The sequence below is a fragment of the Tenrec ecaudatus genome, chromosome 1 (assembly GCF_050624435.1).
Source record: "Tenrec ecaudatus isolate mTenEca1 chromosome 1, mTenEca1.hap1, whole genome shotgun sequence".
NCBI classification, from domain to species: Eukaryota; Metazoa; Chordata; class Mammalia; order Afrosoricida; family Tenrecidae; genus Tenrec; species Tenrec ecaudatus.
This window is the reverse complement of record NC_134530.1, coordinates 76,301,653-76,319,114: the sequence shown is the minus strand read 5'-3', so window position 1 is coordinate 76,319,114 and position 17,462 is coordinate 76,301,653. Positions and strand designations below refer to the sequence as shown.

At 38.1% G+C, this 17,462-nt stretch overlaps 1 protein-coding gene across 1 annotated transcript; it reads right to left on the bottom strand.

Annotated features, from left to right (window-relative positions):
* Window positions 1-2,381: 2,381 nt before the first annotated feature.
* Window positions 2,382-11,953, bottom strand: LOC142427177 (trafficking protein particle complex subunit 4-like). Its single transcript, XM_075532473.1, has 2 exons — window positions 11,942-11,953; window positions 2,382-3,194 (listed from the first exon to the last, which is right to left on the bottom strand). The coding sequence occupies exons 1-2, from the start codon at window positions 11,951-11,953 to the stop codon at window positions 2,619-2,621; spliced, it is 588 nt and encodes a 195-aa protein (XP_075388588.1). The 3' UTR covers window positions 2,382-2,618.
* Between the last annotated feature and the right edge of the window lie 5,509 nt (window positions 11,954-17,462).

The following is a 17,462-nucleotide window of genomic DNA, read 5'->3' as shown; positions in this document are numbered from 1 at the left end:
ATTTAACATTTGACAAAATTTTAAATATTTTAAATTATTATTATATGGTAGTAAATTTTCTGTATAATTAATATTTTGCATTAGGGAAGCAACATAGCATAATGGATAAAATGGTTGAATTTAGAATCAAATATCTGGGTTCACATCTGCTTTGCCACTTACTACCTATGTGACCTTGGACAAGCTACTTAACTTCAATTTGTTAAGTACATTTCCTAATTTTTAAAATGAGGATAAAATAGTATCAATAACATATTATAATGATTTAATATTTTTAAAATGCTCAGATAGTGAACTAGTACTTTGTATTTTTAAAACTTTAAATGGTAATAAAGATTTTAGTCAACGTTTAAGAGAACCTAGGATTAAGACTGAACTCAGAATTTTAGACAGTGTATTTTTTTCTTCTAATTTAGACATTTTAATGATTTTTTGTTATGTTTTAAAATAAGATAATTTTTCATGCCATAATTAAAAAATAATAAATCCATTTAAATAAGAATAGTGATTAATATTCATCTGTTATGTTATGCATATATTTCAAATACTAGTTATTTTTTACAGTATTTTTATCACCCACATTTTATTGTATAGCATTTAAAATCCAACTTATTTTCAGGCCTGTCTTCCAACACGTTCTTTTTGCTCACTCTCAATGCAACAGTGCCCTTGCTTACCCAACTTAACTTATGCATCTGGAATTGCAACATGAAGTCCCAAAACAGCGCTTGAGAAACTAGATTTATACTTAATGTGCTACAGGTGGCTTCTTAGGAGAAACACTTATTTCTTGTGTCATTAAAATGATAAATTTCTAAATTCTCAAATTGCGTTTTTGCTAAAAGTTGACTGTAGTTCATTTTTCTTCCAAATTCGGTTTTGCATGCACATTCCCAAATAATACTTTGACCTTATGTTTACAACAGTAAAATTGTCATTAAAGCCCTAGAAGAAGTAGATGAATATTAACAAATTCAGCAACAGGATTTCCTGCTATTAAAACATCATAAGTTATTTAGACTAAAGAATACCAGATTTTATGCATGTTGTAGAGATCTAATGATTTAAAAGCATGTTGAAACGATCTTCTGATGTAAAAAATCAACATAAGATCACTATCAAAACTAGCAAGAATGTTATATATGAACATTTTAAATATATAGTACATCAAAATAAGCAACTACTGTAGACTTTAACATGTGACATCTTGCATTAATTTTTGAGTTTGATTAGCAGCCAGTTAGTGTCTTTTGAAAATTTTAGCTTCAACTTATAACTTTTGCAAAAAAAAGAAATCTTACAATGAAATAAGTGTAATAATAATATCTTTAAAACGCAGTTGATCATGCCTTTGCTTAATGGATGATTTAGAAGTTACTTTAAAATGAACAGAGTAGACAGACACAGCAACTGTGGATTTCAGGTATTGGAAGGCCTGGGATGAGGAGAGAAGCTCTTAGAAGCCACTACCTTCTCTGGACCACAAAACAATCTGTGTAGGGGGCCTGTCTTCCTTCCACAGGCACCCATTATTGGGAAAGCCCATTTCCATTCTGACACCCCTACCGGGAGCTCAGAAATGCAGCCGGAAACTATCAGCTGGAATGAAATGGATGGGAATGATGACACATTATGAAAGATGTCAACAATGTCTATGGAGAAATTATTCCTCACAAACCGAGTCTATTTGTAAACATTCCCCTTAAATGCAAATATATATATGTATATATATATTTTTAAGAGGAAAGAAAGAATTTTAGATTACAAAAGAAATATATTCATATAAGGGACCTTCTAAACATTTTTAGAAAATGGAAGTGAAAGATAATGGAATCTTCCCATGAACTTCCTGAAATCCCCTTTTGTATAATCTGAAAATATTCCCCAAATAGTAGTAAAAATAATGAGTAAATAAAATATAAAAGTTTTTAAAAGGGGAGTGATCAAATACTAGCAGTTTTTAGTAAGCTTTGATATATGAAAACATTTTCTGTTGTCTTAATGATACAAATTTATTGTACTTTACCAGCACCACTAAGCTGAATTATAAATATACTGGCATAGACTGTGTAAAAACCAAATTCATTAGCATCAAGTCAATTCCTCCAACTCATGATGATCCCATGTGTACCAGAGTAGAATGATGCTCCCATAGGGTTTTATTTGTTTTTGTTTTTTGATTAAATACTTTTATTGGGGCTCTTACATCTCTCATCACAATCCATACATTCATCTATTGTGTCAAGCACATTTACACGTATGCTGCCATCATCATTTTCAAAACATATTCTTTCTACTTGAGCCTTTGATATCAACTCCTCATTTTTCCCCCTTCCTCCCCCACCTGCCCTCTCTCATGATCCCTTGATAAACTATAATAATTATTTTCTTTTTTTTTTCCAGCCAGAAAAACATTTATTACAACATTTGTGGGCCCGTCGCCTCCATAAATAAATCTGTACAGAGGTGGGAAGTGGGGCCTGACATACAGGGCAGGAGAGAGCATGGGATTAGGGCCAGGAGTCAGTCCAGTAACCAGGCCCAACATCCCTCAGTTTCCATGTGCACAAACACGACTTGCAGACTCTCAGAGCGTGGGGGTCTTATTCAGGTTCAGCCTATGACCCGGGTCCAAAAGTCCCCGCCTTTTCTGCCACCTCGAGGGCCAGCTTCAGATTCTGGTCAAACAGCTCACACCTGATAGGCATTTCCAGGGAGTAGAATGGATTCTTGAGGGCGTAGTCGGAGTAAATTTCGTAAATCTTTCGAAGAAGAGAATCGATTCCTGCTTGCCTAGGATCTGCCAGCACCACAAACTTGATCCCGGTCAATGTCTGGTAGCAGTGCAGTTTGAACGTGTCTGTCTCCAACATCTCAAGGCCGGAGCTGCCCTGTTCAGGAGACAGCTGGGAGCCAATGGCAAAGAGCGAGTGGAACATGGACGCCAGCATGAGCTTCTCATTGGAGGTGAGGCGGGGCCGGCCAAATCGAATGGACACCGCCGGGTAATTAGCAGGGCTGCCCAGGTACTCCAGCACCTCTCTCCCTTCGGCTGTGTACTTGCCGTTCACGTCCACCCCGTTGATAGCCAGCACTGCGTGGCCCACTTTGCGGGTCCGCCTGCTGCGCGTGCGCACTTTAAACAACACGCAATAAGTCAGTTTTTGTGGTCTGGAGAATCGCTCACCGTCTCTCTCTCCGGATTGTTAGTGCCGGGAAATCTCAGCACCAGCTGAGCGGGGCTGTTTTTAGAGTGCTACTTGGGAACTGTGGGCCACCTAGCTTCTGGGACGCCGTACGCCGGCTCCCTATAATAATTATTTTCATATCTTACATCGTCCTCTTCCACCCTTCACCCACTTTTTCATTGTTTGTATCCCTGGGAGGGAGTTATATGTTGGTCCTTGTCATTGATTCCCCTTTTTCCCCACCTTCCCTTTATCCTCCTGGTATCTCTATTCTCATTGTTGGCTTGGAAGGGTTTATCTATCCTGGATTCCCTGTGTTGTGGGCTCTTATCTGTAGCAGTGTGCACATTCTGGTCTAGTCTGATTTGTAAGGTAGACTTGAGGTCATGATAGTGGGGGAAGGAAGCATTAAAGAACTAGAGGAAAGTTGTGTTTCATCGGTGCTATACTGCACCCTGACTGGTTCATTTTTTCCTTGTGACCCTTCTGTGGGGGATGTCCAACTGTCTACAGATGGGCTTTGGGTCTCCACTCCACCCCCACCCCACCCCACACACACCTCCACCATTCACATTGGGTATAATTTTGTTCTGAGTCTTAGATGCCTGATACCTGATCCAATCAACACCTCATGATTACACAAGCTGGTGTGCTTTTTCCATGTGAGCTTTGTTGCTTCTCAGCTAGATGGTCGCTTGTTTATCTTCAAGCCTTTAAGACCGCAGATGCTATGTCTTTTGATAGCTGGGCATCATCAGCTTTCTTCACCACATTTGCTTATGTACCCATTTTGTCTTCAGAAATCGAGTTGGGAAGGTGAGCATCATGGAATTCCAGTTTATTAGAATAAAGTGTTCTTGAGTTGAGGGAGTACTTGAGTTGAGCCCCAATGTCTGTCTACTATTTTAATATTTAACATATAAATATATGTACTTAAGTCTATTTCCCTATCATTACATGTAAATAGGCATTAAGTTTTAAAATCTTGTTTTTAAAATTATCTTGGCTATTCCAGGTCCTTTGTATTACCATATAACTTTTGAAATCAACTTGTCCATTTTCTCAAAACTTGAGATTTTTATTGGAATTACACTTAATAAATGGATACAATTGTGAGACGTTGATATTTTGTAATATTGATACTGCCTATCTTTCATGGATATGGATCCTTTTTTTATATGAAGATCTTCATTCGTTTCTTTCTGCAGTGTTCCAGTGTTTCCTCCCTCCCCCGAAACTCACTTCCACTGTAAGTGTCTTGCACATCTTTTGTTAGATTTACTCCTAGGTATTGATTTTTTAATGTTATTATCAGTAATATTATTTTATAAATTTCATTTTATTCTATTTGTAGGTAGCACATATAAATAGTATAAATTTTTATATATTGAACTTGTATCCAGCTATCTGTTAAATTAAGGGTTGTACACTATCTTGGACTTTCTATATATACAATTATGTTATTTGCAGATAATGAATTTTTATTTCCTTACCAATCATAATACTTTAAAAGCATTTTAGCTTTTTTCCCCTCTTTGTACTAAGATCTTGTAGTATGATAGTGAATAGATGATAGTCAACATTGTTTTCATTTTTCCATATTCAGGAGAGAGATGTTATCTCTATAGTCTAGCTACTGTATCTTTAATCAGAATTTTTTTCCTTAGTGTGCCAAAAATTGTTTTCATGAGTGGGCATTGAACTTTATCAAATGTGTTTGCTGCAGTTATTGAGATGGCTATATCATTATCTTCTTTATTTTGTTAATAAAATGAAACTAATTTATTTTTAAATGATAAAACCTTGCTTCCTGGAATAAATTCAAATTGTTCATGATGTGTTCTTTTCATATATCATTTAGTGGGCATTATAAGCTGAATGTGTCACCCCCAGATGTGTTTTTAGAATCCTAATCCCTATCTCTGTGGATATAATCCTGTTAGGAAATAGGGGTGCTTTGTTATATTAATGTGACTGTCCCAGAATCAGATATGTCTTTAACTTAGTCACATCTGAATTTTAAAGAGAAGAGACTAAACACAGAGACTTACACATATGGGAGGAGAGGAGAAATCTCAGGAGGTAGATGCGATGTATGGCTGAGCAATCCTAGACACCAGGGAATGCCAGGAAGGACAAGGATGCCACCGAGGCCCTGGTTTGGATCTCAGCATCTGGAACTGTAGGAGTGGGAAAGCAAGTGTTTGCTCTTTAGAGCCCACCATTGTGGCGTTTGTGTTACAGCAGCATACAAGAAACAGACGCTGGGTTTGATATGTTAATATTTTAAAAATCATTTTGGGGAGGACTCGTACAACCCTATCAAAATCCTGCTGACAAGCCACATGGAGACCCCTGATGGAACCAGAGTCCTGGAGCTAGAAGAGCCACATGAAGACCCACGCCAGTGCTGAGATGCTACCAATACCACTGCAACCACAAGACTTTCCACCCACTGGCCTATGATCTTTCTGCATTTAGCACCATTGCATGTGTTGCATGAGTCTGAAGAGGAAATTACAGACTGACATTGGACATATGGGCTAATATCGGACTTGATCTGGACTGGGCTGGGATGTTTTCTTAATATACAATTATTCTTTATATAAAGTTCTTTCGTGTACACATGAGTATCTCTGGATTTGTCTCTCTGGATTTCAACCCGGCCTAACACAGTCACTAAGTTGGAACCAACTTGATGGCACCTAACAAGAGTGAACAACATATTTAGATTTAAATATACTATCTTGTTCTTTATTTTATTTCCCCCTTATCTTGTTCCATTTGTCTAATGTATTCTTTTTCCTTGATTCTTTCTTTTATTTTTTTAAACATTCAAAATTTAAGTTACACAGTTTGGGGAAATTGTTCTCTTAAGGTCACTAAAAATAACTTCTCCAGCATGACATTATTGATATTTCGGGTCAAGTATTACTTTGTTATGGAAAGTTGTCTTGTGCATTATGAGACATTTAAAGCATTCCTGGTTTCTACCTAGGAGCATCACCCACTGCCATGTTATGACAGACATAATTGCCCTCAAACATTACCTCTCGTCACAGGGGGAACCATAAACCCTGGTTGAAAACACATTGCTCTATAGCAGTACTTCCTAGTAAATGTATAAAGTATATGTGCACTTAATTTCCCCCCTAATAAACATGTTAGAAAAGCAAAAATAGAAAGGTTAAATGAACTTAAATAATATTCTAAATAACTGAAATTTACATTTAACTATGTTAAAAAATAAAACTAAAACCTGCCATAGGTAGAGTCCAACCCATAGCAATCCTATATGGGTTTTAAGACTGTCCATGTTTATGAGAGCAGGAAGCGTCCTGGGTCTGCTGGAAAGCATCTGGTGGTTCTGAACTGCTCACTTTGTAGTTAATAATAGCCCAGTCCCGAGCCACTCAGCAGCACTGCCCTCCTTCTGCACCGAAGATATACTCATGTCGCCGTCCAATCAGTGTAAAAATGATTGAGATGCTTACATTCTTTTCTTCATGTTACATTTCCAAGTCCGGTGTTTATTCTCTTTTTATAGAGCATCTCAATTTTAACTAACCAATTTGTAGTTGCTCAATAACTACGTGGCTAGTTGCTACAAAATTGGACAATACCCTAGAGATCTTAGTATTTCTTGACTTATATTCATTAATCAATTAGTCAGTAAATACAAAGAAAATCAGTGCATTTGCCACAAAATAAGAACTTTACTGTTTAACTCCATTATTCCTTTCTGTCCTTTGTAGCATTGTTGTCTTAAATTTTATTTATGCATGTCATAAACCAGATTAAACATAATTTATTTTTACGAAATCAATATTCTTTTGTTAATCCACCCATTTTCTCTTTCTGGCATTCTTCATTTCTTACTCCAGCTCTGGCTTCATCTAAAACTATTTTCTTCAAGCCAGAAAAATTTCCTTTAGAAGTTTTGTTGTGTGGGTCTGCTAGTAGCAAATTTGCTTAGCTTTTCTTTGGTCTAACAATGTTTTGTATTGGTTTTTAACCATTTTACTTCATTTTAAAGAATTTTTTGGCTGGGTATGGAATTCTAAGTTGAGAATTATTTTGGCAATTGAATGATGTCATTCCTTGATCTTTTGGAGTCCATTGAAAAGTAAATTGATAATTATTGGTCTTTTAAAAGTAATACTTCTTTTTCTCAGGCTACTTTTAAGATTTATTATTCTGTCCTTTATTTTCAGCAATTTTACTAAAATAGATTTAGGTCCCCTGATCATGTAGTGGTTACACGTTGGGCTGCTAACCACAAGGTCAGCAGTTCAAAACTACTAGCCACTGCTTGTTGAAAAAACAGGGTTTTCTATTCCCCTATACCCAGAAACTCACAGGGGCAGCCCTATTCTGCGCTGCATGGTCACTAAGAGTTGGCATTGATTTGATGGCAGTGAGTTTGTTTTTCTTTTTTTGAGTGGAGAGGTTGCGGTATTTGCTGCTGCTGTTGATACGTGCCACTGAGTCAGTTCCAACCCATAGCAACCCTACTCACACAAGGAGGAAACACTGCTGAGACCTGCACCATCCTCAAAATTATTCCTATGCTTGAGCCCATTGTTAAAACCCCTATGTTAATTCACTTTGTTGAGGGTCTTCCTCTTTCTGCTCTCCTGACCACGTGCCCAAGTTCAGGTAATTTTATATATATCCTGAGCCTGTGTGAGTTGATCTTTCACTAGTTTTGGAAAGTTATTGGATATTGTCTCTATAAATATTGCTTCAACACATTCCATTCCTGTTCTCCACTGAACATTCCGGTTGTATACATGATGGACTTTTTTATTGTGTCTCGCATTTATTTTATCACCGTTCTGGTTTTTTGTTTGTTTCCTTATTCTTTTTTCATTCCTTTCTAGGCTTTTTCAGTTGAATTATCTTTGAGTTCACTAGTCTTTCTAATCTGCTTTTAAACTAATGAGTTCACTTGTCTATCAGTTTATTATTAGGTCATGACTTGTGTTTTCTTTAATTAAATATAAGTAATAGCAAGATCACTCATGATAGGTCTCCACAGAGCTTCCAGACAGACTACTAACAAGGTCTTGCCAGTAGACTTCTGAAAATAATTGACCAGTGAAAATCTAATGAAGGACACACTGGAACATTGTCTGATATATTATTAGAAAATGAGCCCCATCAGGTGGGAAGGCTCTAAAAATATAGCGAGGGAACAGCTTCCTACTCTCAGTATATTTGGGTGGAGTAGAGCTTTTGAGACTTTGTGAGAATAAATAGCTGCAAACATCCATCACTAGTCTGAGCATGAAATGTAAAAACTATGGAACTAGGAAAATTAGAAAATGTAAAAAAACTAAATTGATTGCTAAAAGATCAATAGACTTTAATGATTTGAAATGGTCTAGTAGTGGCCATTTTGAATTGGGCAGTCATATAGTCTGCTATGCTAAATGGGTGAGGAAATATTCAAAATGAATATTTCCAGGTCTATCCTGAAGTACAGTGCTCTTAGTGACAGGATAATATCCATGCACATACAAGCACAATGAGTTAATATGATTATTATTCAAAGTTATGAATCAAGGGAGCAGATATTAAAGATTTTTGAGATCTTCTGCAACCTGAAATTGATCAAACATAAGATCAAGATGCATTGATAATCACTGACAATTAGAATGAAAAAGTTGAAAACAAAGAATAAGAATCCGGAGTTGGAAAACATGGTCTTGCTGACAAGAAATGGTGCCAGACATTGCATGAGAATATTCTCCAGACCAATGTCTTATCCTTTTCAAATACCATTTCCAATAACATAAATGGCAACTATAACATGTGGACCTCACCTGATGGGATACATTAGAAACAAATCAACTATATCTGTGGATAGAGATAATGGAGTTGCTCAGTTTCATCAGCTAAAAGAAGGCCAGAGAACAGTTGTGGAACAGACTATCAGTTGCTAATGCGCAAAGTTCAGTTGAAGCTGAACTACAAGAGCCAAAAATATGGCATTGAGTCTATACTATCTGAAATTAGAGAACATTTCAATATTAAAGGTGATGCATTTAACACCAATAATCCAAGACCAGATGAGCTGTGATATGACATCAAGGACATAAAGCATGAAGAAAGCAAAAGATCATCTGAAAGGTAAAGAAAAGGACAAAATACGTGCCAGAAGAAACGGAAATTTGCTCTTAACTGTAAGGAAGCTAAAGCAAAGGCAAATATAAGAAATAAAGTTAAAGATGTGAACAGAAGATGACAAAAGGTAGGTGGAGAAGACAAAGTATTATAATGAAATGTGCAAAGATGAAGAGACAGAAAACCCCAGAGGGGGCAAAAACTTCTCTGCATTTCTCAAGCTGAAAACATTTAAGCCTCAAGTTTCATGATTGAAAGTCTGTGGGCAAAAGGTTGAATGACATAGAAAGCGCCAGAAAGAAGACAGAGTCACTGTTCCCAAAGAATTTGTCAGCCTTCAGCCATCCTAGGAGGTAACATATCATCAAGAACTGATGGTACTGAAGGAAGACGTCCAATTTGCACTGAAGTAATAGGCAAAAAACAGCTCCAGGATCAACACTGATGCAACACTGGAAGCACTCACTCCTCAATGCAAAGAAAATTGGAAGATAGCAAAGCTTCCTGGAAGAGATCCATATTGATGCCAATTCCAAAGAAAGGTGATCCAGTATAATGTGTATATTACTGAACAGTGGCATAAATAATATCATATGCAAGTAAAATTCTGCTGAAGATCATCCAACAATGATTGAAGCAGCAGTCTATTAACAGGGAGCCAGAGGTTCAGGTTGGATTCAGAAGATATGGAACAAGGGACATCATTATTGATATCAGATGGATCTTGGCTGAAAGCAGAAAGTGCCAGAAAGATGTCTACTTGTGTTTGATTGACTACACAAAGGTATTAAACTGTGTTAATCATAACAATTTATGCATAACATTTTGAAGAAAGAAAATTCCTGAACATTTCATTGTACTCATATGAAACCTGTGCATAGAGCCAGAGGCATTCATTCAAATAGAACAAGGGGGCAGTGCATGGTTTAATATCAGGAAAAGTGGGTCCTTTCTCTGTGCTTATTCAACCTGCATGCTGACAAATAATACGAGAGACTGGACTGTAGGACAAAGAACAGGGCAACAAGAGTGAAAGAATTTACTAACACCGGCAATATGTAAATAACACGGCATTCCTTGAAGAGAGTGGAGAGGACTTCAAGCACTTACTGATGAAGATCAAATAACACAGCTTTCGGTATGGATTATGCCACAACATAAAGAAAATAAAAATTCTTTATTTCCATGGACCAATTTTTTATTATCATGGACCAATCATGATAAATAGAGAATTTCAAGATAACTGCAGAAAATAATGAAGTTTCAAGGATTTTATTTCACTTGGCTCCACAGTGAACACCCACGGAGGCAGCAGTCGAGAAATCAAATGACAATGTAGTCCAGTGATCAAATCTTAGATCAGATTTGATCTTTAAGACCTGCTTACAGTATTAAAGAGCAATGCTGTCGCTTGGCATGCTAACTTCCCTGTTCAAAATTCCAATAGTTGAGTCCTGCCAGTAGCAACCATACGTTATCTACCTTACTACACCTCAGTCCTTCTGAGAACTCATCACTTACGATTTTCTCCTGCACTCACCTCACTGTTCCTTGTGGTTAGTATTACTCTTCCTAGAATATGCCCATAACAGGCATTCTCCTGCCTGAGGGCCTTTACACTGACTTTCCTCTGCCTGCACATTATCCCAGATATTAAGACGGAGCAGATCTTCCAGATTCTCAAAGGCAACCTCATGATGACCTTCCATGATCACCTTATTCTAAATTATACCTCTCTAAACCCTTTTTCCACTGCTATTTTAATTTCCTTCCTTCTTCTTACCACTTTCTAACATGTCATATGTTTTATTGGTGTATTTTGGACTGTGCCCTGGTTCTTCCCACTATAAGTTAAGATCCATAAGGGTAGAAATTTTGTCTGGTTTGTTTTATGCTGAAATCAAAGATGAGATGTGGGTATCAGGGATTCCTGCTACAGAGAGGAGTCTGCTATTGTTATAATAATCACCATTAAAATTAAAGATGGATTTTCCTCAGAACATAGTTAGAATCAATAGGTTTCAATGACCTAATCTTTTTTTTTTCTTCTCAAAATCAAATTTAATTTTTGGTCTACTTAAGATGCAGTGAAATTTCTTACATGTATATTTATTTATTTATTTATTTATTTATTTGTATATGAACTGCCCTCACAGAACTTATAAGAAATCTGTCCATAGGATTGGTGATTAATACAGAATGAAATTATATGGTAAATACTGGTTTTATCCTAAATAAGGTGGACATCGTTATTAATGCCTGAAATAACCCTTGAAATATGGGGCTTTGTTAGCTTATGCCTTCAGGTCACACCTGAGAATTTGTGCCATTGAGCAGTGGTCAGCTGGATTAGCTAAAACCCACTTGAAACATTAATGTCAATTAGCGTCTTCTAAATTCAGGAGGAAGAGCTTCCAGCATCACAGCAGCAAGCAAACTGCTGCAGTCTGACCGACTGGCAGGTGAGTGGTGCTCAAGTAGCCCTAAATTGCATGATTTATGGTGCAGGACTCCCAGACTCAGGCTCAGAGAGCTTCCTGGTTGATGAGAACATTGGTTCTTGGGAGGATAGCACATCCTTTGGACCATGGAAGCTCTGCATTGATAGCCCTGCCACACCTTACCTTTGGTGTCATCGTGTACTTTTTAGTTATAATAAATCTATATTCTTAAGTATGATATGCTCTCTGGAGTCATTCAAGCAAATTACCTAAGCTGAAGGGCAGTGTGGGAGTCAGCAGGTAAAAAAAAAAATAAGGATGTCATGTGAAATCCCAAACTTATGGTTGGCATCCTGAAGGGGCAGTGGGAAACCAGCCCAGAATTTGTGGCCGTCAGGTCAGAAGGCTAAGGTGTCAACTTGCAGCTGGCATCTGCCTATTTGGCAGTCTTTAGTGTGGCATCCTTTTAACTTATGAGCTCTGGCCTAGCTCTAGAGGACTAGGGTTAGAGGAGAGAGTGTTGGGGCAGCTGGCAAAAAGAGCGGAAAAGTAGAATGTGAGAACTGGATCAATCCAACCCACATCTTAGAGATGGGATGCATACTGATCCTGACCACATGAGATACAAAAAAATAGCTACCATAAATTCAGAATATGCTGTAAAGTAGGAAAGGAGAACATTCTTGCCATTCTTAAAAGATTAAATTTGTATTAGTGTTGTACTTAGTGTATTTGGCAGCCAGAGTAGATTATTTTGTTAACAGATTCCCGCCTCTGTATGACAAGATTATTTTTCTTAAAAATAGAAAGTAAAATGTGCAATTATAGTGAACAGAAAATAATGAAAATCTTTTGCTGAAAATAAAACAGAAAAATATCATGGTACAAAAAGTGAAAAAAATGATGACATACTTTCAGTTAATGAATTTTTTAAAGGGAAAAGAAATTTATACTTACATATTTGTCTGTTGCAGGAATAAGATTCTGATTTTGAGTCTTCTGAATGTCAAGGATACAATTAAAGTTTAATCATTCATATTTAATACAGTATAATTCTCTTCACTCACCTTTTGATTGAAGAACTTTTTGTTCATTTTAGCATTGGAAAGCAGCAACAGTCATATAAATATATATTTATAGAAAGTCTTAAATAAGGATAAATAGGTCAGAGGGTCATAAAAACCTCGTTCATAATGAATTTTAGAAATTACATGGCTTTGCTTTTGCAGGATTGTTTTTTGTAGTTTTCTAATGCCTGTGCAGTTAAACATTTTAACCACAAACACAAATTCCATAGTCACATACATGATAATTAAAAGATACTAAAGTTCTGTTTTTTCATCTTCATATCTCTGTATTATAACTATCTCAATTTTACTGTTTCAGTGTGGAAAGATATAGTACTACAAGGTCTGTAGACAAAAGCAGCATCAAATCTTTCTGAATCATAACAAGTAGGTTGCAAGCATATGTAGGTGAAGCCAGTGTGTTTGAAGTCAAGTCTAAATTTATAAACATACATAACCTTATTAAAAATAAATGTTGTTATTGTTAGGTACCAGCAAGTCAGATCCTACACATAGTGACCTTATGCACAACAAGACGAAAACTTCCCAGTCCTGCACCATTGTCACAACGGCTCCCATACTTTAGCCCATTGTTGCAGCCACTTGGTCAATTCATTTCCCTGAGGGCCTTCCTCTTGTTTATTGTCCCTCTATCAAACATGACAAAGTTTTCTCCTCCAGGGACAGCACTCTTCTGACAACATGCCCAAAATATGTAAGACAACGTTTTGTCATCCATGCCTCTAAGAAGAGGTCTGGTTGTGCTTCTAAGACGCATCAGTTTTTCCTTTAAGAGATCCATGGTACTTTCAACATTCTTCTCCAGCACCACAATTCAAGTGCTTCTCTCTTCTATGGTCTTATTCAATGTCCAATTTTCACATGCATATGAGGCCATGGAAAATGCCATGGCTTGGGTCAGGTGCACTTTAATCCTCAATGTAACATTCTTGCTTTTTAGGACTGTAGAGAAGTCTTGTGCAGATTTACCAAATGCAACACGTCTTTTGACCTCCAGGCTGCTACTTTCATGAACATTGATTTCTGAATTCAAGCCAAAAAATGTGCTAATTTGAAGCTCACATGTATATTATTAAAACTCCCTAGTGTAATTACATGAGCCCTAGTGTTGTAATGGGTTATGGAGTTGGGCTCTTCGTCAAAAGACCCGGGGTGTTGGGCTGATAAACAAAAGGTTAGCAGTTCAAAACCACCAACGACTCATCTGGAGAAAGATGATGCTTCCTGCTCATATAAAGATCTACAACCTTGAAAATTTACAGGGGCAGTTCTACCCTGTCCTATACTCACTAGAAGTTGGAATCAACTCCACAGCAGTTTGGTTGGGGTTTGGGTTGAGTATAAGTGTATCATTGTTCAGAACTTATACTAACAAAAGGTTTTAGGGAGAAGGGTATTTAATCAGACATGGTGTAGAGTTGCAGGTGCATAACAAAAACCCTGTCTACCTTTAGTTAGTTTTATTATGGTTTGAAAATTTCTGACACATAGCTGTCCCTGCACCCTTGTCTTCATGCAGAGCAGACATGCTCCCACAACCTTTGGGGTGTGCCACTGACCCTAGGCGGGGTTCAGGCTTTAGCCTAAACTGTATCTCTTTCTCTGGAATTGGTTGATTCCAAATCATAGTGACCCTATCGGCCAGGATAGAACTTCCAAATAGGGTTTCCAAAGCAGGAAATCTTTACAGAAGCTGACTGCTGCCTTTCTCCAACAGAGCAGCCGATAGGTGCAAACCACTAACTTCTCAGTTAGCAGTGGCGCCCTCAGCCACTGCATCACCAGGCCCCCTTCCCCTCGTAGAAGGTACTCACTACAAACCAGTACAATGAAAAAGTAATTGCCTCATTTTATTCTCACAGTAACCTTATACGATTTTTTATGATGGTCCTTCTAAAAGTTACTGGAAATTTGAATTTTAAAAATAATGGAATTTTTCCACGAAGATTTTTAAGCACCCTTATATTTGTAGCCTTTCTTTAAAATTAGGAAATGAAGAACTAATGAGGGTAAAGTAGGAGCCCTGATGGCACACTTGGCTACTAAACAAAAGGCTATCGGTTCAAATCTACCAGTCGCTCTGTGTGAGAAAAATGAGGCAGTCTGTTTCTGTAAAGACTAACAGCCTTGGAAACTCTATGAGACAGTTCTACTGTCCTTCTGAATCTCTAGGACTGCTACAGGTTGAAATCAACTCGTGGGCAGTGTGTTTGGGCATCGAGTTGAGAGGTTAAAGTAAATAATTTGCCAAAGGTTACAAAGCTTGTGACATATCTGAGCCAGGTTTTTACTTTCAGTCTTCTTTTTTTCTAAATCTCATATGGTTTCCCTCAATGTTACAATGTTTATGGCTTCCACTGGAACAGAGTTATTGTTTTAAATATGATTATAGTTGTGAAACATTAATATGAACTGGAAAAACTTGGTTAATTCTTGTTACTGATAATAACGGAGGCAGTGATTGCTCATACCACTTAATGTACACATACCGCACACCAGACACCATGAGAGGCATTTTCTTTTATAACAGACTTTATTTTTATAACAGTTTTATTTAGATCTACAGAAAATTGAGCAGGTAGTAAACTGCTGACGTTAGCTGGATCTGGTCTCACAGCAGAGAACACTGGAAAGTTGTTTACTTGTGTATTTTGACTATGCATTTGCCTCGGTGGAATAAAATAAACTCTGGATAGCCTTGAACATAATGGGAATTCCAGAACACTTGACTGTGCTCAGGTGGAACTTGTGCGTGGATCAAGAGGCAGCCGTGCAAACAGAACAAGGGAATACTGAATGGTTTAAAATCAGAAAAGATGTGCAACAGAGTCATATCCTCTCACCTTACTTATTCAATCTGTACGCTGAGCAAATCACCCGAGAAGCTGGATTATATGAAGACGACTGTGGCGTCAGGACTGCAGGAAGGTTTATTAACAACCTGTGATATGCAGATAACACACCCTTGCTTGCTGAAAGTGAGGAGGACTTAAAGTACTTGCTGATGAAGATCAAGGATTGCAAGCTTCACTATGGATTACCAAAATCCTCACAACTGGACTAATAGGTAACAGTATGATAAATGAAGAAAATATTCAAGATGTTAAGGAGTTTGTCTTGCTTGGATGCACAGTGAATGCTCATGGAAGCAGCAATCAAGAGAGCAAAAGATGCATTGCATTAAATCTTCTGAACAAGACTGTTTAGAGTATTGAAAATCAGGGATGTTACTTTTAGGACTAAGGTGTGGCTGACAAAAGCCATGATATTTTCTATTCCCTGATATGCATGTGAAAATTTGACACTGAATAAAAAGGACCGAAGAAGAATAGATGCCTTTGAATTGTCGTCCCAGAGAAGAATAATGAAAATGCCCCGATTGCTCAAAGGCCACCCCAATCTGTCCAAGAAGTCAGGCCAGCGTGCTCCGTGCCGGCAAGGAGGAAAAGCCTTCCTCTTACAGACTCTGGACATGTTGTTAGGAGAGAGTAGTCCCTGGAAAAGGACATCATGTTTGGCAAAGTAGAGGGCCAGAGAAAAGAGGGAAAATGATTGACACCATGGACGCAATAGTGGGCTAAAGAATGGGGACAGTTGTGAAGATGGTGCGGGACCGGGCAGGGTTTTCTTCTGATGTCACAGGATGGCTATGAGTCAGAATAAACTCAATGCGCCTTAACAGCAACACGTGTCAGAATCAACCCAAGGGCAATGAGTTAGTCTGCTTTTGGTTTTGTTGTTGTTATAGTTCTTAGAACTATCCCTCTATTAGGAGCTTTGGTGGTGTCGTGGCTTACAGACTGGACCATGAAGTCTGCAGATCGAACACGCCAACAGCTCCCCAGGAGAAAGATGAGGCTTTCTGCTCTTGTAAAGGCTTCCAAACCCCAAACGAAACTCACAAAGACCCTATAGGACTCCCAGATGAGTTTTTGAGACTATAACTGTTAACAGGAGTAGAACGCCCCATCTTTCTGCTGAAGAGTGGCTGGTTGGTTCAAACTGCTGGCCTTTCAGGTCATGACCACTATGCCATTAGGGCTCCCCTGAAAGGCTTACAGCCTCAGAACCCCACAGGAGCAGGCACAGTTCTGCTCTCTCTGTGTTAGTCCGGGTAGACTAGAGAAACAAATCGATAGAAACTCATATGTATATAAGAAAGAGCTTTATATACAAGAGCAATTGAATATTGAGAGAACATCCCAGCCCATATGTCCAAACCCAATCTATAAAGTCTTCTTCAGACTTACAAAACGCATGCAATGACGCCGAATGCAGGACGATCACAGGCCAGTGGGTAGAAAGTCTTTGGATTCAGTGGCGGTGGAAGCATCTCAGTGCCAGTAGAGGTCTGCATGTGGCTTCTCCAGGTCCAGGGTTCTGGCTCCATCAGGGTAGGTCCATGTGGCTTCTCCTCAGGGGTGTCTCACAGGGAGTGAGCAGAGATAGAGTCTCCCCGACTCCAGGGAGGAAATCACAGATTTCCCAGAATTCTCAAGGGGAAGACCATGCCCACACAGAGGCCTCGTTGCATCTACAATGAATGACAGGCTAGGCTCCACCTCTTCACTCAAAATCCTCTCAAGTCCCATCTTGACAACAGATTATGTAACTAC